This window comes from Osmia lignaria, chromosome 12 (assembly GCF_051020975.1).
Source record: "Osmia lignaria lignaria isolate PbOS001 chromosome 12, iyOsmLign1, whole genome shotgun sequence".
In the NCBI taxonomy this organism is placed as follows: Eukaryota; Metazoa; Arthropoda; class Insecta; order Hymenoptera; family Megachilidae; genus Osmia; species Osmia lignaria.
In genome coordinates this window covers 9,277,029-9,293,459 of record NC_135043.1, presented here as the reverse complement: position 1 = coordinate 9,293,459, position 16,431 = coordinate 9,277,029, and the positions used below count along the sequence as shown (strand labels likewise).

At 37.0% G+C, this 16,431-nt stretch overlaps 1 protein-coding gene across 7 annotated transcripts in view; it reads left to right on the top strand.

Annotated features, from left to right (window-relative positions):
- Positions 1 to 16,431, top strand: part of LOC117603132 (kin of IRRE-like protein 2) — a 214,410-nt gene that overhangs the window by 68,784 nt on the left and 129,195 nt on the right. For all 7 annotated transcript variants that reach the window (XR_004581142.2, XR_013063214.1, XR_004581145.2 and 4 more), the window contains exons 5-8: positions 7,856 to 8,007; positions 11,944 to 12,219; positions 12,415 to 12,574; positions 14,983 to 15,317. Coding sequence is in view for 2 of the 7 variants with exons in the window: in XM_034321963.2 (XP_034177854.1) it covers positions 7,856 to 8,007; positions 11,944 to 12,219; positions 12,415 to 12,574; positions 14,983 to 15,317 (923 nt within the window). In the remaining 5 variants the exon portion in view is untranslated. The remainder of the gene's footprint in view (positions 1 to 7,855; positions 8,008 to 11,943; positions 12,220 to 12,414; positions 12,575 to 14,982; positions 15,318 to 16,431) is intronic.

Genomic DNA, 16,431 nt, shown 5'->3' with positions numbered 1-16,431 from the left:
GGGCGTAGATCTTTGTCAGACTAAAATTACTTCTCCAGTATTAATCTCGAAGACGTAAATGAAATTAGATAATTTTAAAAAAATGTTTAATTTAATTGTAAGTTCCAATTCTAAATACAACCCTATTATTATAGCATAGGAATACTGACTAATGCCATGTTGTCGTACCAAACATGTCAATGTACATGATGCTCCCCTTAAGACAATGTTGACTTTTCGGTATCTAACCATAACACGTAGGGTCAGTCGTGAATAGTACACCTGGTAAATATTCTCCAGATGTATTTCGTCTATTCCGCCTAAAGGTGAAATTCTGGGAGCTCGTGAAAAATTGAACTACCGACTCCGGAAATCCACTTGTCCACTATGTCCATGACATCCCTATTCTCCCAGTTTCCCTTATTATTGGGTCTGGAAACATTCTGCATTGTCCTCGTTCGTTTCTCTTCCCCTTTCACACACTCGTTCTTTTCTATCTCTGTGGTATGTTTTTATTTCAAGGTACATCTCCCGACTGTTTACAGGAGGGTTGGGCAGCAGGGCAATCGCCTCGGGCAATATCTTACATTGTAACTGAAACGAAAACAAGGGTGATATGTTGTTTCTGATGTTTAAGCAGGTGGCACAACACGACAAGTGTGGAATTTTATTTTTATTCCTCTGTTTCTACTTTCGTCGACTTAAGTTTTTCTTGCGGAGGCTTCCCTGGGAAAAATGGCAATAGGAGTTCTGAAAATCTTAATTTCAACTCATTTCTGACACCTATTATCCACAATGGCGGTTCACTAACATCTCCATTCTCACGATTCTCCAGTTGACCCTATCTCATAGAATAGACAGGGTATCGTGCAATCTATGACACCGATATAGAGCTATTACTTTCGTGCTGTTCGGAGAGGAACTATCAGAATCAAAGTCCAATTCCGCATAATCTGAAAGGGAATCAAAAGGAAATCCAGTGTGTTCTAGATTGCCGGATAAATGCTTCAAAGTAATATCAATCGCGGACCTGGTGCAAGACGGCTCACGAATCGGCCTAGCCAGGGCTATCGTCGTAATCTCCCATCGCGGTTAAACAATTCTCCACGACGATTTCGCGTAGCACACGAGCCGGCCGAGCGGAATTGTTACCGAACGCCTTTTCACGTGGCTGGCTGCCTTGGACAAGGTGTTCACGCGCTGAACCTATTAGTCGTCTGCTCGAGATTGGCCGAAGGAGATAACAGTAACGCCTCTCACAAGACGGATCAGTGGATCGCGTGCCTCCTAGCTTCCAGCTTCGATTCCGTGTTTCTACGCGAGCTACTGCCGTGTGGCTTCGTGTTCAACCCCTTTGTCGGGTCGATAGGGGTGACGAGGCCACGTGTGTCCCATCCTTCTCTCCTAGCTGTACGCGTACCGAACTACACGTACTATAAGAGTGTGTTACTAAACGGTTCGTGGTATACAGGGGGCATGAACGCGTACTTGCCAGGGCGTAAGACGTGTTCCCAAGCAAGGAGGATCCTCCAACTACACTAAGATATCGTGTAAACGGTGACTGGGAGGATGTTCGACTTCTAGGGACTTGGAAATGCCGCATTAGGGGACGACCTGGCTCGGCAATCTAGACGGGTAAAACTATACTCGAACTCGGCGATAACGTTAATGTAAACACCCGTAAAACTATTAAGAGCTTGGGGTGTCGTGCGAGGTGTTAAACCCGGGGCTAGTTGATCCCGTCAATTGACTTACGGTTACTCACGCACTGGTTAAGGGAAGAATAGAGGGTTGGAAGGTTATTGACTTGCCTGATAAAACTAGGCCAGTTTCGTGATAGGGTTTGTATAATAATAGTATTTTTAATCGAGTTACAATTGTCATATAAAGTTGTAAAGAAAATTGTTGATCTTCCTGTAGGAATAAATGTCTATCTCTCTCATTTTTATTTATTACTTTTTTCACATAAGTGAAGTTTTAGCTTAAATTTCCTTTATTCTAATACAGATTCCCCCCGAAATAAACCTAGTTTAGATTCGATGTATTCGTTTCTGCGGCATGCTGAATTTTAAGTAACCGTGCGAAGGGGCAGTAACGTTCTAAATATAAAGTCTTAGATTTTCTCATTAATTTTCATCAGGTTTCCCCGTAATCCTCATGCAAACCAAAACTAAGATCAATTTTAAAGCGTTTATCAATCGATCCGACAGACAACTAAAATTTATACTAAAGTTCTAAAACATTTAGAGAGTCTCTCGATGGTTTGATAGCCCCGGGTCCTAGAAATCTTAATCTCTTTCTGAGTACATTAGATGCCATGTAGTTGTAAGCGTACGCTAATAGCGACGTGTAAAAAATAATATTTCGCCGTTACAATTGAAGATTAATTCCTGAAAATCCTCTTCATCGACACGAAACGGTTTACGAAGGCGGTTGCATGATCGTCCTAACTTAAGTCAGCGGGGCTCGGGTTACGTTCAATTTGATAACACGCGAAACTATCGCAAAAATAAAACGAGTCACGTTACAGCATTCCGAATCTAGAATACGATCTATGAGGAACACGTAGCCGTAAAATTGAACCGGGACGATTCACCTGCGAGAATTTAGCAAATAATTGCCCTTTTAATATACCGCCAATTTACGCGATACGATGCCAATTAAGGTTTACAGGCTAACATAAATGCAGGTCGTATTATTAATAGATATCGTTGTTCCTACTATCACTAATTCACATCAGGTCGATTCGAATGTTCATTTGTACACATATGGACGGGGAATACGTCGGTAACCTGTACTCGGTTATCCGTAACCGTGCAGATGTGCACGCGTGTTAAGTTGCAATATTTACTCGTGCCCGGTGATGCACGTCGGAACCGTTCGCGGAATAATAATTAATAACAGGCTCGATGCAGTCCACCCAACCTTTCACTGGCGCACAAATTATTCTGGCTGTCCGCGAGAAATCATTCTGCCACGGTTCCTGGCAACGTCATGAAAAACGATTCATTTCTTTTTTTTTTTTTTTCCATCCATGCGACTTCATTTTAGTCCTTGATTAACACGTCAGGATACAGCTTACGTTAGGATACGCTTTTACGTGACATAACATTTTTTCAAATATCTTATTTTTTGGAACATACGTCAATAACGGGGTATTATGATATATAATAACACGCCATTATTATTAATAAAGTATTATTATGATGTATATCCTGTGATATTAAGGGTGGTAGCTGGGGTGATTGTGAACAACTTTTTCTTTTACTAAAATGCTCGTTAGGACATAGCTTTTGAGTTATTAATGAAAAACACTGACCAATTAAAGCGTGCAGGCTCAGCTGTCGAAAAGGTAGAAACAATCTTTCAAGATTGGATTGAAAACCGTATTTGATCGAACATCTCGCGGAAATTATTCGTTCATTCGTACGGTTGGTATATTTTTGAATACTAAATACGTTTATATGAATAAATTTTCAAAAAAGCCATTTTATTCGGAGATGTATTAACCGTGAACATACTTTCGCTAAATTTTCGGATAAAATGTTGAATAATTTTCATATGAAATTCATAGCAAAAAAGTGATAAAGTATCTTCAAAGGTATAAATTCCAACGATTGATTCAAACAAAATTTATTCCCTTATTCTGTAATTTATTTTTCGCGAAGCGTGGCGGAAAATTTGAAAAAAAATTTTTCGAATTTATTAAATTAATTAACTTAATTTCCGAGCGTAGAAGAAATAACTTTTCCTATAAAATTTTATTTCCAGTAACACGAAACACTCGGTTCTCGATACGATTATTTAGGTCACTTTGTAACGCGGTTCGTTTTTATCAGGGTATGACTCAGGTTGATTCTGAGAGGCGCAGGCGGGTGCAAAATATTGGCTGATGAGCGTGCAGCAAGTGCTCGGACTCGTAGGAAATTATTCAAACAGAAAACGATAACGCCACGGTAAACACGCGTGGATAACATTAAGGTGAATGGTGCAACGTTAACTACACAACAGTTAATTTACTATTCTGATGGTCAACATACGTCTGTGTAATAGGTGAACGTACTATGAAGAGTCAATAGGACGTACATTCTTGTTCAAAAGTCATTAGCTACGTATTAATACAAATATGTGCAATAATTTATTCAAAATTTTTAAAATTATGCCCGAGCTGAGTTTCGGGTACCCGAACTTTCGGGTATTCATACACTCCTGACAATTAGCTTTGAATGTTATTAGCTATGAATATTAAATTGCAAGTGTCCCATGACTTAAGGAAGGTGGCATATACCTGTTAATTAGGCAGCAATAAACCTACATAAGTTAAATAATTCATATTATATATGTAATTACAGATGATTAAAATGGCTAAGTACCTTGTAATTTTTGAATAGGAGTGTACGTCGTAGCTGAAGTCAGCACGTTTAGATGAATGATAATATTGCAAGGTAAATCTTGTTGCGAACTTACAAAGGGGAAAAATGCATTATCTGTAATTGCGTGCAATCGTGGTAACTGTTGTCTGGTTAAGTTTAATATTCCCTGATAAAATCGGACGGTGACATTTTATTTACGAATGACAGGGCTGGGAAATAAAATTGCATTTTTTAAATTTTTAACTTCTGTTAAACTGTTTTTTGTGTACGCTATTATTTGCTCAATTTGTTTAACATGAATGAAATAGAGGAGGTACTAAATTTTATTTGAATGCATTTGTTGCTTTGTTGTAAACAACACATACTGCAGGTTAATAGACTGTAAATGTGAAATTTATTGCTTGATGTATATTTGCATTTGGGCTGATTATTCAGATTTGGTTAATATCTAAACTAACTTTGGTACTTTTATTTTGTTAAATATTTCATTGTTGTAAGTCTACAATGTTATTAACCACTTTTTCATGTCATTTAATATACAAATATTTCATTATTTGATAATATAATGACAAAGGTTATAAAGTCAAGCTGTCAGTAAATATTCAAACGTGACACTGTTATCCAAGAGTCAGTTATATCCGTCTGTTAATTAAGTGCAGAAAGAAAAATAGAACCGATTCCGTTTCACTTCTCGAAAGGCAGAAAAGCGTGGTCACGATGTAACGACATGCGATGCTTCGTGCACCGACCAATGCACTCTCTGATTTCAACTTACCCCTTCTTATCGATGCTTCTTATCGATACTTGTTCCCTAACGTGTTTTGCACGAAACGAACCTCTCTGATTCTTGTTTATGATTTTTCCGACATCACCGTCTAATTGAAAGTTGAAATTGTTAAACCCTAATCTCTGTCCAACTACAATCTTTCCTTTCTCTATAAATCCTCTGTTCCTTTTTTTGATTTATTTAATTTGTAATCATTTTTTCATGCTCATTTTTCTTGATTTTTTTATTATCAAACGAAAATATAATATTTTATAATTACTTATTCAAACATTTTATAAATGCATGCGTTTCGAAAATAGGAGGGTAGAATTATAGAAATACTGAAAAGAACAGTTTACCCGATACTCCTTAAACCGCTTGAAGAAAACCCTCCCTATTCAAAACAGAGGATAGGAGAATAAACTGACAAAGAAGCAACTGATCGAGTATCTCTTGCACTTTAGAAAGCGGTAAACAGTTTCCGTATCGAAAGCCTTCGGTTCCTATTCATTGGTGCCATTGGAAATCAGCTTTCTAATCGGTTTTCCCTTTACCTAGAATTCCCTTTAGTATACAAAGGAACGTGCTGTTTCTGAAACGGAGGATCTTTAGAAATTCGAAGGTACGTATGTATCCGGTAGGGTAAGCGAATCGGTTCGAAAAGGATGAAGGGGTTTGGGCAATGAGAAGGATCAGCATAGAGGCGTGCAGTTAGGGGTGGCGGAGAGGCCGCGAAACGTAACGGAGGAACCAATTTCAGAGAAGTGGCTACCGGCTAATGGCAATTAGGGGTTGTACGACTGGCTGGTTGCGGCGGCGCATAAGCGTGCCCTGGAATTTACGAGGCAGACCGCGCGATGGGCAGCGTGGTATTACGGATCGTACCGGATACAACTAGGCTTTTGTTTTTGCTCTCGAACGTTATTAAATTTCGACGAAGGCACGGCGAACGGAACGGCAATGGTAAACCTCTTCAGGGATACGGCACACGATGTGGTACAAAAGTATCCACCCTTTAAAATAGAATCATTTTTTTGTAATCCTTTCACCACGTTAAATTATATAAGTTAATACCTATATGCATTATTTATTTCAACAATTTATTTTCGATCTGAAAATAGATATTAGACAGGCACTTAATCGTGCCTGTTTGTTTGCGACACCTGTTAAAAATATTGCTGTTTGCATAAAATGCGAAAAACGCGAAGCAATTAAGGTAAACACATTGCTACACTGCTACCTGGCCGTCACATATACCTTATTCTGCGTGATTAAGGCGATCCAATATTGCATGCAATAATTGCAATCAATAGACGTCGCAAGATTTATCACTGATGGAAATGGACAGGCAGTACATATATGCATTTACCGTGACAGATGTATACGTTCAAAGCTATGAATTTCCGTAGGCAATGCACAAGCGATGACGTTAATAGGAAATTCAATATTCTCGACCATTGCAGCTACAAAATTGCGCGATATAAGTAGTAAACGTAATTTCGATAAAACGTTTCTACAGAATAAATTTGTACACAATAGCAAACAATTACATTCATTCAAGCGATATAAAGGCGATTTATTAGGCGTTATAAAATACTTTCAACGCGTTAAATGCCGCAGTGAAAATAGTAGTATTATAATTATACTTAAAATAGAATTATTTTATTGCTCGAATCCTTTTAACTGTGCAATAATATAAAATTTATTATAGGTATTTATTAGATATTTATGTATTAGTATTTAAGTATTCTTTTCTTTTTTATATTCTGTCCCCTAAAATTTCAATCAGCAGTGTAATATCAGAAAGTAATATTTTTGCAACAAAAAGTTAAGTCAATTTCAAGAAAAACACTATTTCCGTTCAGTAAACGCCGTCGAATATTAAACATTCCAGTCTCGTCGTCCAGTGGATCAGTTCGCGTTATCCGGACGCGTTGAACGCAATGGAAAGGGGATGGGGGTTTTCGCCAGAATAATTTGCAGTTTTCGCGAACGACGGGACGGAGCAAAGAGGATAAGTTCGGAAGTAGCGACGCTCACATAAGTTAGTTAAAGTTAAGTTGTTCAGAGGGAAAATTTGTTTTTGCAAGTGGGTGAATGTTGGCCATATAATGCGCTTTAGAACGATCCACGCCGAGTTACGAATTTTTACGAGATTTTAATTCTCATGCCACCCGTGCATCCCTCTTCCGTCACACTTATCGTTGCTCGCTGGTGCCAAATTATTTTATGACCCAACGCAACGTTATCCTGCTGCACAGTTACCTTCGTGTACATATATTTTTCTTTCTTTTTTAATTTGACAGTTATTTAGTTTATAAACACAAGGGGATTGTTATAGTCTAGGGATGATACTACCCTTCGCAGAAAATTACACATTTTAAGAACTAAATATTGGTTAGAAAGAGAAATGATCTAATATGAGTGTCAAGCTCGGTGCAAACTAGGAAAGTTTCAAGAAAATCTGAATTTTCGGATGACCAAAGTTTTCTTGTTAGCACGACGGGGTAACTCAACGATATATCGGCATTCATATTTAACGCTTTTAGAATTGCAATTACTTCGACAAGAGAAAAGTTATGCCCCTATTTGTCGCGGTGTGGTAAGCTCGAAGATCTTGTTATAGTTGCCCTATTTTTTTTTCCCTTTCCTTTGACAACGATAATCGAATAAGTTGCTTTTGTCGTGATTTCTTATCAAATTTGTAACGAACACGATACTTTCGTTTGTTTTTCAGTAAAGCCACTGGTCGTGCAGATTTTGACGAAGGAGCCTCGAGTTTCTGCTGACAAGAACTACGACGTGGAGTGCAGAACAAGTGGTTCCAGGCCAGAAGCAGTAATTACTTGGTGGAAAGCGAACAAGCAGATTAAGAAAATGGCACAAAATGTAAGTTCTGTTCAAGGAAAGCATCAATTTCTGTAGTATAAAATATCCAATTCCTCAAAGAATATTAACAATTATTTTGATTTTTTTCTAATTCACAAAAATAATATGAAATAGGCTGCTTGATATGCAACAACTTAATAACCAATCTTTTTATTGGCATTGTAATTCTATTAGCACGAGTACATTCATTAGGTTACAATGATCGAAAAGAAAATGCATTGATACGGTGATTAAAGTAATTTTGCTTGGAAATTGGAATTTCGTAAAATCCAATAACACACATCGACGTGTAATGACTCTCAATCAATATTCTGATTCGAATTTTGCAACCACGTGATTATTAAATGCTGTGGAATTATTTATCTGGCTTTCTGAAATTGCGTGAATTTGCTTATGCAGATTGCTGTTAAAACGCTATCAGGATATCCAGCCATTCATTTTCAAATGTTATAATAATAATAAAATCTTCGTGAATGTAAATTGATGCACTTTCTATTTTTACGAAACATTTTTCTTCCACTTTAACATATAATTTTTGAAGATAACATTTGATTAACATTAAATTTGAAAATTAATTATTCGTACCCTTAATAAGAAGATTCTAATTGAATAATTGAACTAAAGAAGGGAGGAGATAATTTTGGAATAATATTACTGTTATATTAATAATGCTACATAGCAATTCGAAAGCTTGAATTTGCAAATTAACTATTCGTATAAAATGATTTGAAATTTCGGGAAAATGGAACTTGTTAATACGTGCATTTAACTATATTTCAAGTTAATGAGCTTCGCTGTAAATTATCTTCGCCCACATTTGTATTTTATATGCATGTATGATTTATGCATCTACTAAATATTCAATTCTCTGTTCGTCATAAATTTCCCTCTGATTTGTTAATAGAATATATCTTCTGAGACTGAAACTTACAAAATATGTACAAAAATATTAACCTAAATATGTAACTTTTAAACTGTAACAAAATTAATGTTTGCGCTTCAAATCCAAAGTTAGGGCACCAAAATCGTATGTCAGCACAGTTGAGATTTAGATTCTAAAGAAAATTCTCCAAATCGGTTCGCAAGTTTCCGTAGTTTGCGACGATTCGTCAGGACATTGAAGCAGCGAAGTTATTTCGTTTTTTGCTACAACTAGTTCGCTTCCCCTTTGCTTCTTTCCGTCTTCGTTTCGATCGACTTGTCCCAACACTTTCTTCAAAGCTGACGGGGCGAACGCAGAACTTCACGGATGAATCTGTTGGATATTCCTTTCCTTGCCTCTTTCGATAAATTACGGAAGATTTTACCTTCTTTCTTTATTTGTGATGCGAATCTTTTTTATTTCAATTTGGTTCTTCTTTTTGTTTTAAGAACCACCTTATTTGCACCACAGCAATATTATATAAAATAATATTTTTCTATTTATAGTTACATATCTCACGATATTTAACGTGTTAAGGAAGGTTAATCTTTTAATTTGGATTTTATTTCTAGTCTTCACTAAAAGAAAATAGAAAATTGTTTGCATAATAGAGAGTACGGAATTCAATTAAAGGAAAGTTCTATATTATGCAAAAGGTTCAAAATAAAAGTGTTTCGCTTTAACTTTATGAATTTTACCCAACTTTCTCTCTTTTTCCTTTCGATATGAATTTAAATAATACGAAAAGTTACGTTCGAAATGAACATTTAACGTTTTTGTATGAATTCTAAAGGCTTTGTTTCCACGTTCTTTCTCTCCTTTCTTCTTCTTCCTCTATGCTAATGAATAATGCAGCTACGGTAATAGGTTCGAAGAAAACGAAACGACCACTATTAACACGTTGATTGCCACATTAGAAGCAGCAATGTCTAATACTACCTATTATTAAGGATATTAGAATATAATTTGTTAATCAGACGCTCCAATTTACTACTTCAAATGATAGCTATTTATCATTTTCTTTTATTTCTTCTTCAATTTTCACGATTTCTCTTTAATGGAACTGAAAATCCCAATTCCACGATAGTAATATAAAAAAAATTGTTATCTTTAGTGCATTTTATAACCCTGTGCAACGATTTTAAATCGTGCTCCTGAGTTTCGTTAACATCAGAAAGGGCGAAGGGTATATGGATAGCCGAAGTCTCGATCAAACATCGCGATCCATTATAGAGAGTCAAAGCATTGTGAAGCGATCCACGAAAGATCCGATTTATTCTGCGTTCCTCTCGGGAGAGAGGGTCGCTATTTCTGCGTGGATAACTTTCGGTTTACGCATACATCCGTCGGTGTAATCGTAACCATAGCCCGTACGCAATCTCCCAGCGGAATACATTGACGCTACCGTTCGATTGTTCGGAGAGCTTTATCGCGATATTCGATCGCTTTGCAACGAAGCGAACTGAAAACGTAACGCAGTGAAGCTTACATGGAAAAAATGGAAGAGAAACCGTCACGTACTGGGTCGAATGGGCATTCTAGGTGGAAATAAATCGTATCAATCACCAGATATTTTTTGTCATTTCTTCCTACTCAGAGGTGTTCCTCGGTAATAACAGTATTCGTTTAAAAAATTTCATACCATTCACTTTCTCGTTATTTGCCCCAGGCATGCCTGTGCGGAAGGGCGAGAACGTGGGACATCACAATTTTTCTTAGGGAAGCCTACCCTGATCGCGAGTGTGCATAAAGATAGCAGAATCGCGAGTGGTGAAGCGCTGACAGTAGTAATCAATGACATAAAGCGTCCAGTGGCTGCGCCAGCGTTGAGTCGTACTACTATCGGCGCCTCACCATTCACAGTATTTAGTTTCTTACCTTAACGAAATAATTTATTGGAATTTTCTTTAAACATTTTTTCAATACAAAAACCCACTCTATCACATGGTATAATTTACTTTTTTATTAGACCCTTATTTATTAAAATAAATTAAAATACATTATAAAAATTTGTGCAAAATCGTACCAAAATTCATATCAATGTATTTAAACAAATCTAGAGAATCTTTTCATGAAAATAGAAATATAATTACTCTATAAAATTGATGTAAATTTGAGAAATATTTTTTTCTTCAAAATCTCTTACGTAACGTTGTTGGTTATCTAAAATAGAGATTCTAGTATTTCCTTCCACTTAAAATGCTATTCGTTTGACTGTATGTCGGTCATATCAAAGTGAGACGAAAAATGACTATATGAGATGGGGTTAGAAAGAGATAGAATGACAGATGGTGGTTTTAAGGGATGAAGAGTAAACGAGATAGAAAGTAGAGGAGAAGCGATGATGCGACATTCATCCTGACGAACCGTTACTTCCATTCATCGCATTCGCGATACTGATGCGAGATACGCGGCATTTCTCGATACGTATGCCTACTGGCGCTATCATTAAAATGACATCACGGAAACGGAAGGGTATACGCGGTGGGTTAGAGAGAAACAGCAAGCTGGGAACGTATAGGGCGTTAGTCACGAGTTCGCCTTCGTTCTACCGGTTTCGCCCTTTATTTTCCTCAATTCCACGCTACCGCGCCATAAATCCTAAAAAATCGTTAATCTCTTTCGTCCCTTTTCTGTGGCAACGCGTACCAGCACCGAATGGATTTTCATATTAAACCAGTGACAAATTGTTCGGACGGCTTCGCCAACGCCCGGTCACCCGGTGAAATCTGTTTACCATTTAATTGCTTGCCGTTCGAGGCGTTAATCTCGATCCAATCGACGGGAACTTGTAAGAAACAAATGAAATTTAATAGAAAACACTTGCAGGGAATTGCATTTGTTGAATGGTAGCTTTCGTACAAAGAACAGCCAGAATATTGTCAGAAATTGATAACATTGTTGATCTGACGTATAACAAAGTTGTTTATTCTTTGACATTTTAATTACAATTTCAGTATTTGTGTCATTTAAATTACATACGTAAGTAGAAATAAATTACATTTTATTCACAGTACGCATTGGAAAATAATCAGAGCCTCAGTATCTTGAGTTTCGTGCCAAGCATAGAAGACGATGGAAAATATCTGACGTGTCGAGCGGAGAACCCTGCCATTCCTGACAGTGCTTTGGAGGACAAGTGGAGACTGGACGTGCAGTATCAGCCTGTGGTGACTCTCAAGATGGGCGAAACCTTGAATCCAGATAGTATCAAAGAGGGTGACGACGTCTATTTCGAATGCTTAGTCAGGGCTAATCCAAAAGTGTACAAGCTTGCCTGGTTCAAGGATGTAAGTCCTGACATAACACTTGATCCATTCTTTCTGTAGCTACTCTATAAACAATTTTTCAATCATAACTTAAGAAATTATTTTTGTGTTATAAGTAAAATTATATAAAAGATATTTCACGTTTTATGTAAATAATAGCATTTCTATTAATAAATGGGAACAAATTTTGCAGCAAAAAGGTATTATCTGTTTCAGGGTAAAGAACTGAAGAACAATCTCACTGGGGGTATCGTCCTCAGCGATTATTCTCTGGTTCTTCAAGGTATAACCCGATACTCAGCGGGTGATTACACCTGTCGTGCTGCCAATGGCGAAGGAAAAACTACCAGTAACCCAGTCACTCTTCGAATAATGTGTGAGTCTACATATTTGTTACCATTCAAATTCTACTTCTTCTTAACCCTTGAACAGCGAAGTCTAGATCCATCGTGACTCAAAGTTACAAAATATATAGCAAGAATAATTTTTAAAGGAACAGCATAAAATTGAAAAATTAACCTTACCGTAATTCGTTCCGAATATTTCATTTATCTTTTAAAAATAGAAGAAGAAACTTCTTCTCTAATTTCCCGGAATCCCGATTATTGTTCAGGCAATTAAGTAAAAAGTCGTTGGAACAACGTTGAATTTTACTTCCCTGAAACCGGCGGAAATTTAATGCAAACAATAGTTAGCCAGTCATTAATCACTGGAACAACGGAAGAGGCCGCGAATAGAATTTCACCCCGGGGTTGATATTCTCGGACCAATTCCCTAATTTGCCAGCTCTCACCTCGGCTCTTCGATAATTACTTAATCGATGGCAAGTAGCAGCCGAATAAGCGGTAGCAGCGAATCGAGCTCTGAAAGGATCCTCGCTTCTAGGAATCACGTCGAGGAATAGGGTGAAAAGGTTCGCGAAGGAACGGGACGAGGACAGTTGCGGATAGTTTTCTGTAAAACACACAGCACCAGTTATTCTATTAGAATGGTTGGTACCCCATTGGTGGTAGTCCAACGTATCTGCATCTTGTAAATGACCTAAGAGGGAAGGAAGGACTGCGATGCATATTCAATGTATGTAAAGCGTAACTGAATATTCATGTGTGGGTGAACGCAGGCTGGCAATGTGCTAAGCTAGGCCGGTTAAGGGGGGAGCAAGGGGTGATCAGAACTAAAGGTAACCGCGATTCCATCCTAATGTTTTAACTCTGATATTCGGTGCACTACTGGCATTGATTCTCGTTAAGTTACCAAAGTGTTTCTAAGATTACCTTAATTTTACCTTTCAGTTTAATTGACATTAAATATTAATCATCTAAATTAATTTCTATCGTTATTGAAAATTATTCTCCATTTTCTCATGGAAATCACATGGTATATTCCTAGAATATACCTGTTCCAATTAGCTTCAAACATCTTCTAATGCTTCCTAACGAGTAATCGCGCAGTAATGTGTGTCTCAATCGGCGAACGTTGTTTTGAGATTAGAACGTCTGCTGACATGATCCTCGGCATCGTCGACTTCTCGTATTAGTAATTAATTCGGCAGTACATCAAACGCATCAGATTGAAACGGATCCGTCCCGTGATCCATCCATCATAAATCATTTCCCGTGCCATTTGGAATTTCCGTGTGCCATGGCCTATTGCAAATACCAATGTCAAGAGAATTTCCTATTAGCCAATCGATCGAACATACTACGGCTTGAACGGTGTCGAGGCGTCTTCCGTTTCACACGCTCAGATCACTTCTGAATATTAACAGATTAGCTAGAATTCTGTATCACCGGTGTTCCTTACTAAACTTCTCACTCAATTCTTTTTCATACTTTCAATTTAAGTAGATACATTGTTATAAGGTATATCATGATGTCATTGATTGTGTTAGGTAATCGAAATTTATCGATTAACCCTTGAACAACGGAGCTTAGGATATTACTTAAGGTAATATAAGGATATTAAATTGGGGCACTCTCCATGGTTGGCCGTCCGAGGGTTAATTACATTGTGGAGCAAATTTTATTTTTATTTCTTGTGATCATTGCAGATTTTCCATGTAGTATTTAGAGAGAAATAAATAAAATTCAATTGAAAATTATAACAAATTGAAATTTTAATTGGTACAATTAGACATATTTGAGAGTAGCACAGATTCAGCACTTTCGAAACTTGAACGTTAATAAAGAGGCCAAGACGTATCGATGAGTAATTCGTTTGAAAACAATTCACTTCCAGTTGGAATACGTGTTCGAGTGACAAGTGATTACCTCAGCAAGTGTCAAGTTGCAGTCCAATTGGTTAAATTGCAGTTGTGCGATATCTGCATAGACGTTCAGAGTATTCGAACATGGCTGCAACTACCGCACTATGTACCGTCTAACTTACCCTTGTAGCGGATCAATTGAATTCAAATGACTGTTTCAGTTTACATTATACCCTATGGTTTCGGGTTTCCGACACCGGACCAATAACATTAAGATGTCATTTTCTGTTATTTCGTAATATTGTTAAATTTTCATACTGTATTTCACAGTAAAACAAAAATTCTGTTATTTATCTTAAAATTGGAGCTCTCTACATGGTCCGTTGTTCGAGGGTTAATATACAATCCATGGTTTTTTAGTTGAAATTAAATATATATCGATGATAAATCAATTATGTCAATTTAATTACCTTGCATAAAGCTTCACTGACAAGAATTTATATATTTATAAAAATAAAAATAAAAATAATATTTTTCTTCCAAGCATTATAGTAAGAAGAGAGTATGGTCATTTGCAGATACGCCAGTTTGCAAAGAGGGTAGAAGCGAGGTGGTGGTGGGTGCCCTGAAACAGGAAACCGTATCGTTGGTTTGTTCCGTGGAAAGTCATCCCGCACCGTTGACTTTCCACTGGACATTCAATAATTCTGGCGAGCTGGTGGAGGTTCCTCATTCTCGTTACTCGCATGTGCCAGCACCAGGGACACCGTCCGTTGCCGAAAGCCTGAAGGAGTATCAACAGTTCCACGGCTCCAGGTTAAACTACACACCTTCCACGGAAATGGACTATGGCACTGTAGCGTGTTGGGCGACTAACCAAGTTGGCAAGCAACGAGCACCGTGTCTATTTCAAGTAAGTGCATTTCCCTCGTTTCTCATCAGCTATACAGTCATCTCACTCACGATTCTCACGTGTAAGAATATTTATAATTAATACCACGTGATTAATGAAACTCTGTCAAATAATTTCAAAAATATGGTAAAGAAATTTTTTAATTTCAATTATCTCTTTCATCCATTATTTATAATTACCATTGCTTTTATCGTAGCTTCTGTGTTGATCATTTCAGTTCAGATTGCTCTTTCGTGGTATAGAGTAAAAAATTCGACTTCACGTTTTCAACAGACTTGCACGTTCTAGGGATGAACACGATTTGACCATTTTCCGAATGATGCCACCGTTCTCGTGTGTTTGTTTGTATAGTAGAATATCCTCTCAATGAACGAATCGAGAAAAATGAAACTTGGAACGTGACTACAGTTTTGCTAACAAAGAATGGTTCTTAGCATTGAAACAAGCTGTATTTAACTTGACACTATTTAGACAAATATTAAAATTTTACCATAGTCATGAAAATTATTTTTAACAGTTAATTGCTACTTCATTACGAACATAACTCGTACAAATTAAAATCAAATGCCAAATTATGTCCACAACGCGCAATTCGATAAAATTTATTCGCGAGATTAAACGTGGATTAAATTGAAATGTTTCATTCCAAACAGTTGGAAAAGTTTTAAGGAAACTCGAATAATCAAATAGTTGAAAGTGAGGAAAGTAGCATGTTAAAAAAAGAGATGCATAAAATTCAGCATTTTAAAATTTGCCCGTGGTGAATTTCATAAAGGCAATGAATTTGAATGAGGTGAAGTTTTATTTGCGTTTCACTTTTCGATTTAAATTCACGATTTTTTAAATCATCTAAAGCGATGCGAAGAAGTTTAATTTGGACCAGGTGATTTTGTGCCGGAAATTTTAATATTGTAACGTTCGGGTCTTAAATGTACGAAAGCAAAGTGTAAAGTCCTTAATATTTATTCTTGTAATGCTGGAAGTAATTAAAGAAAGTTTGCACCCTTTTTATTATGGCAATTTTCAATGGTATTATTTGAAATAAAAGAACACTGAAACTCGCCATGTTACTTTAGAGTTACACGAGCGCATAGAGTGGTAATACAATAATCCA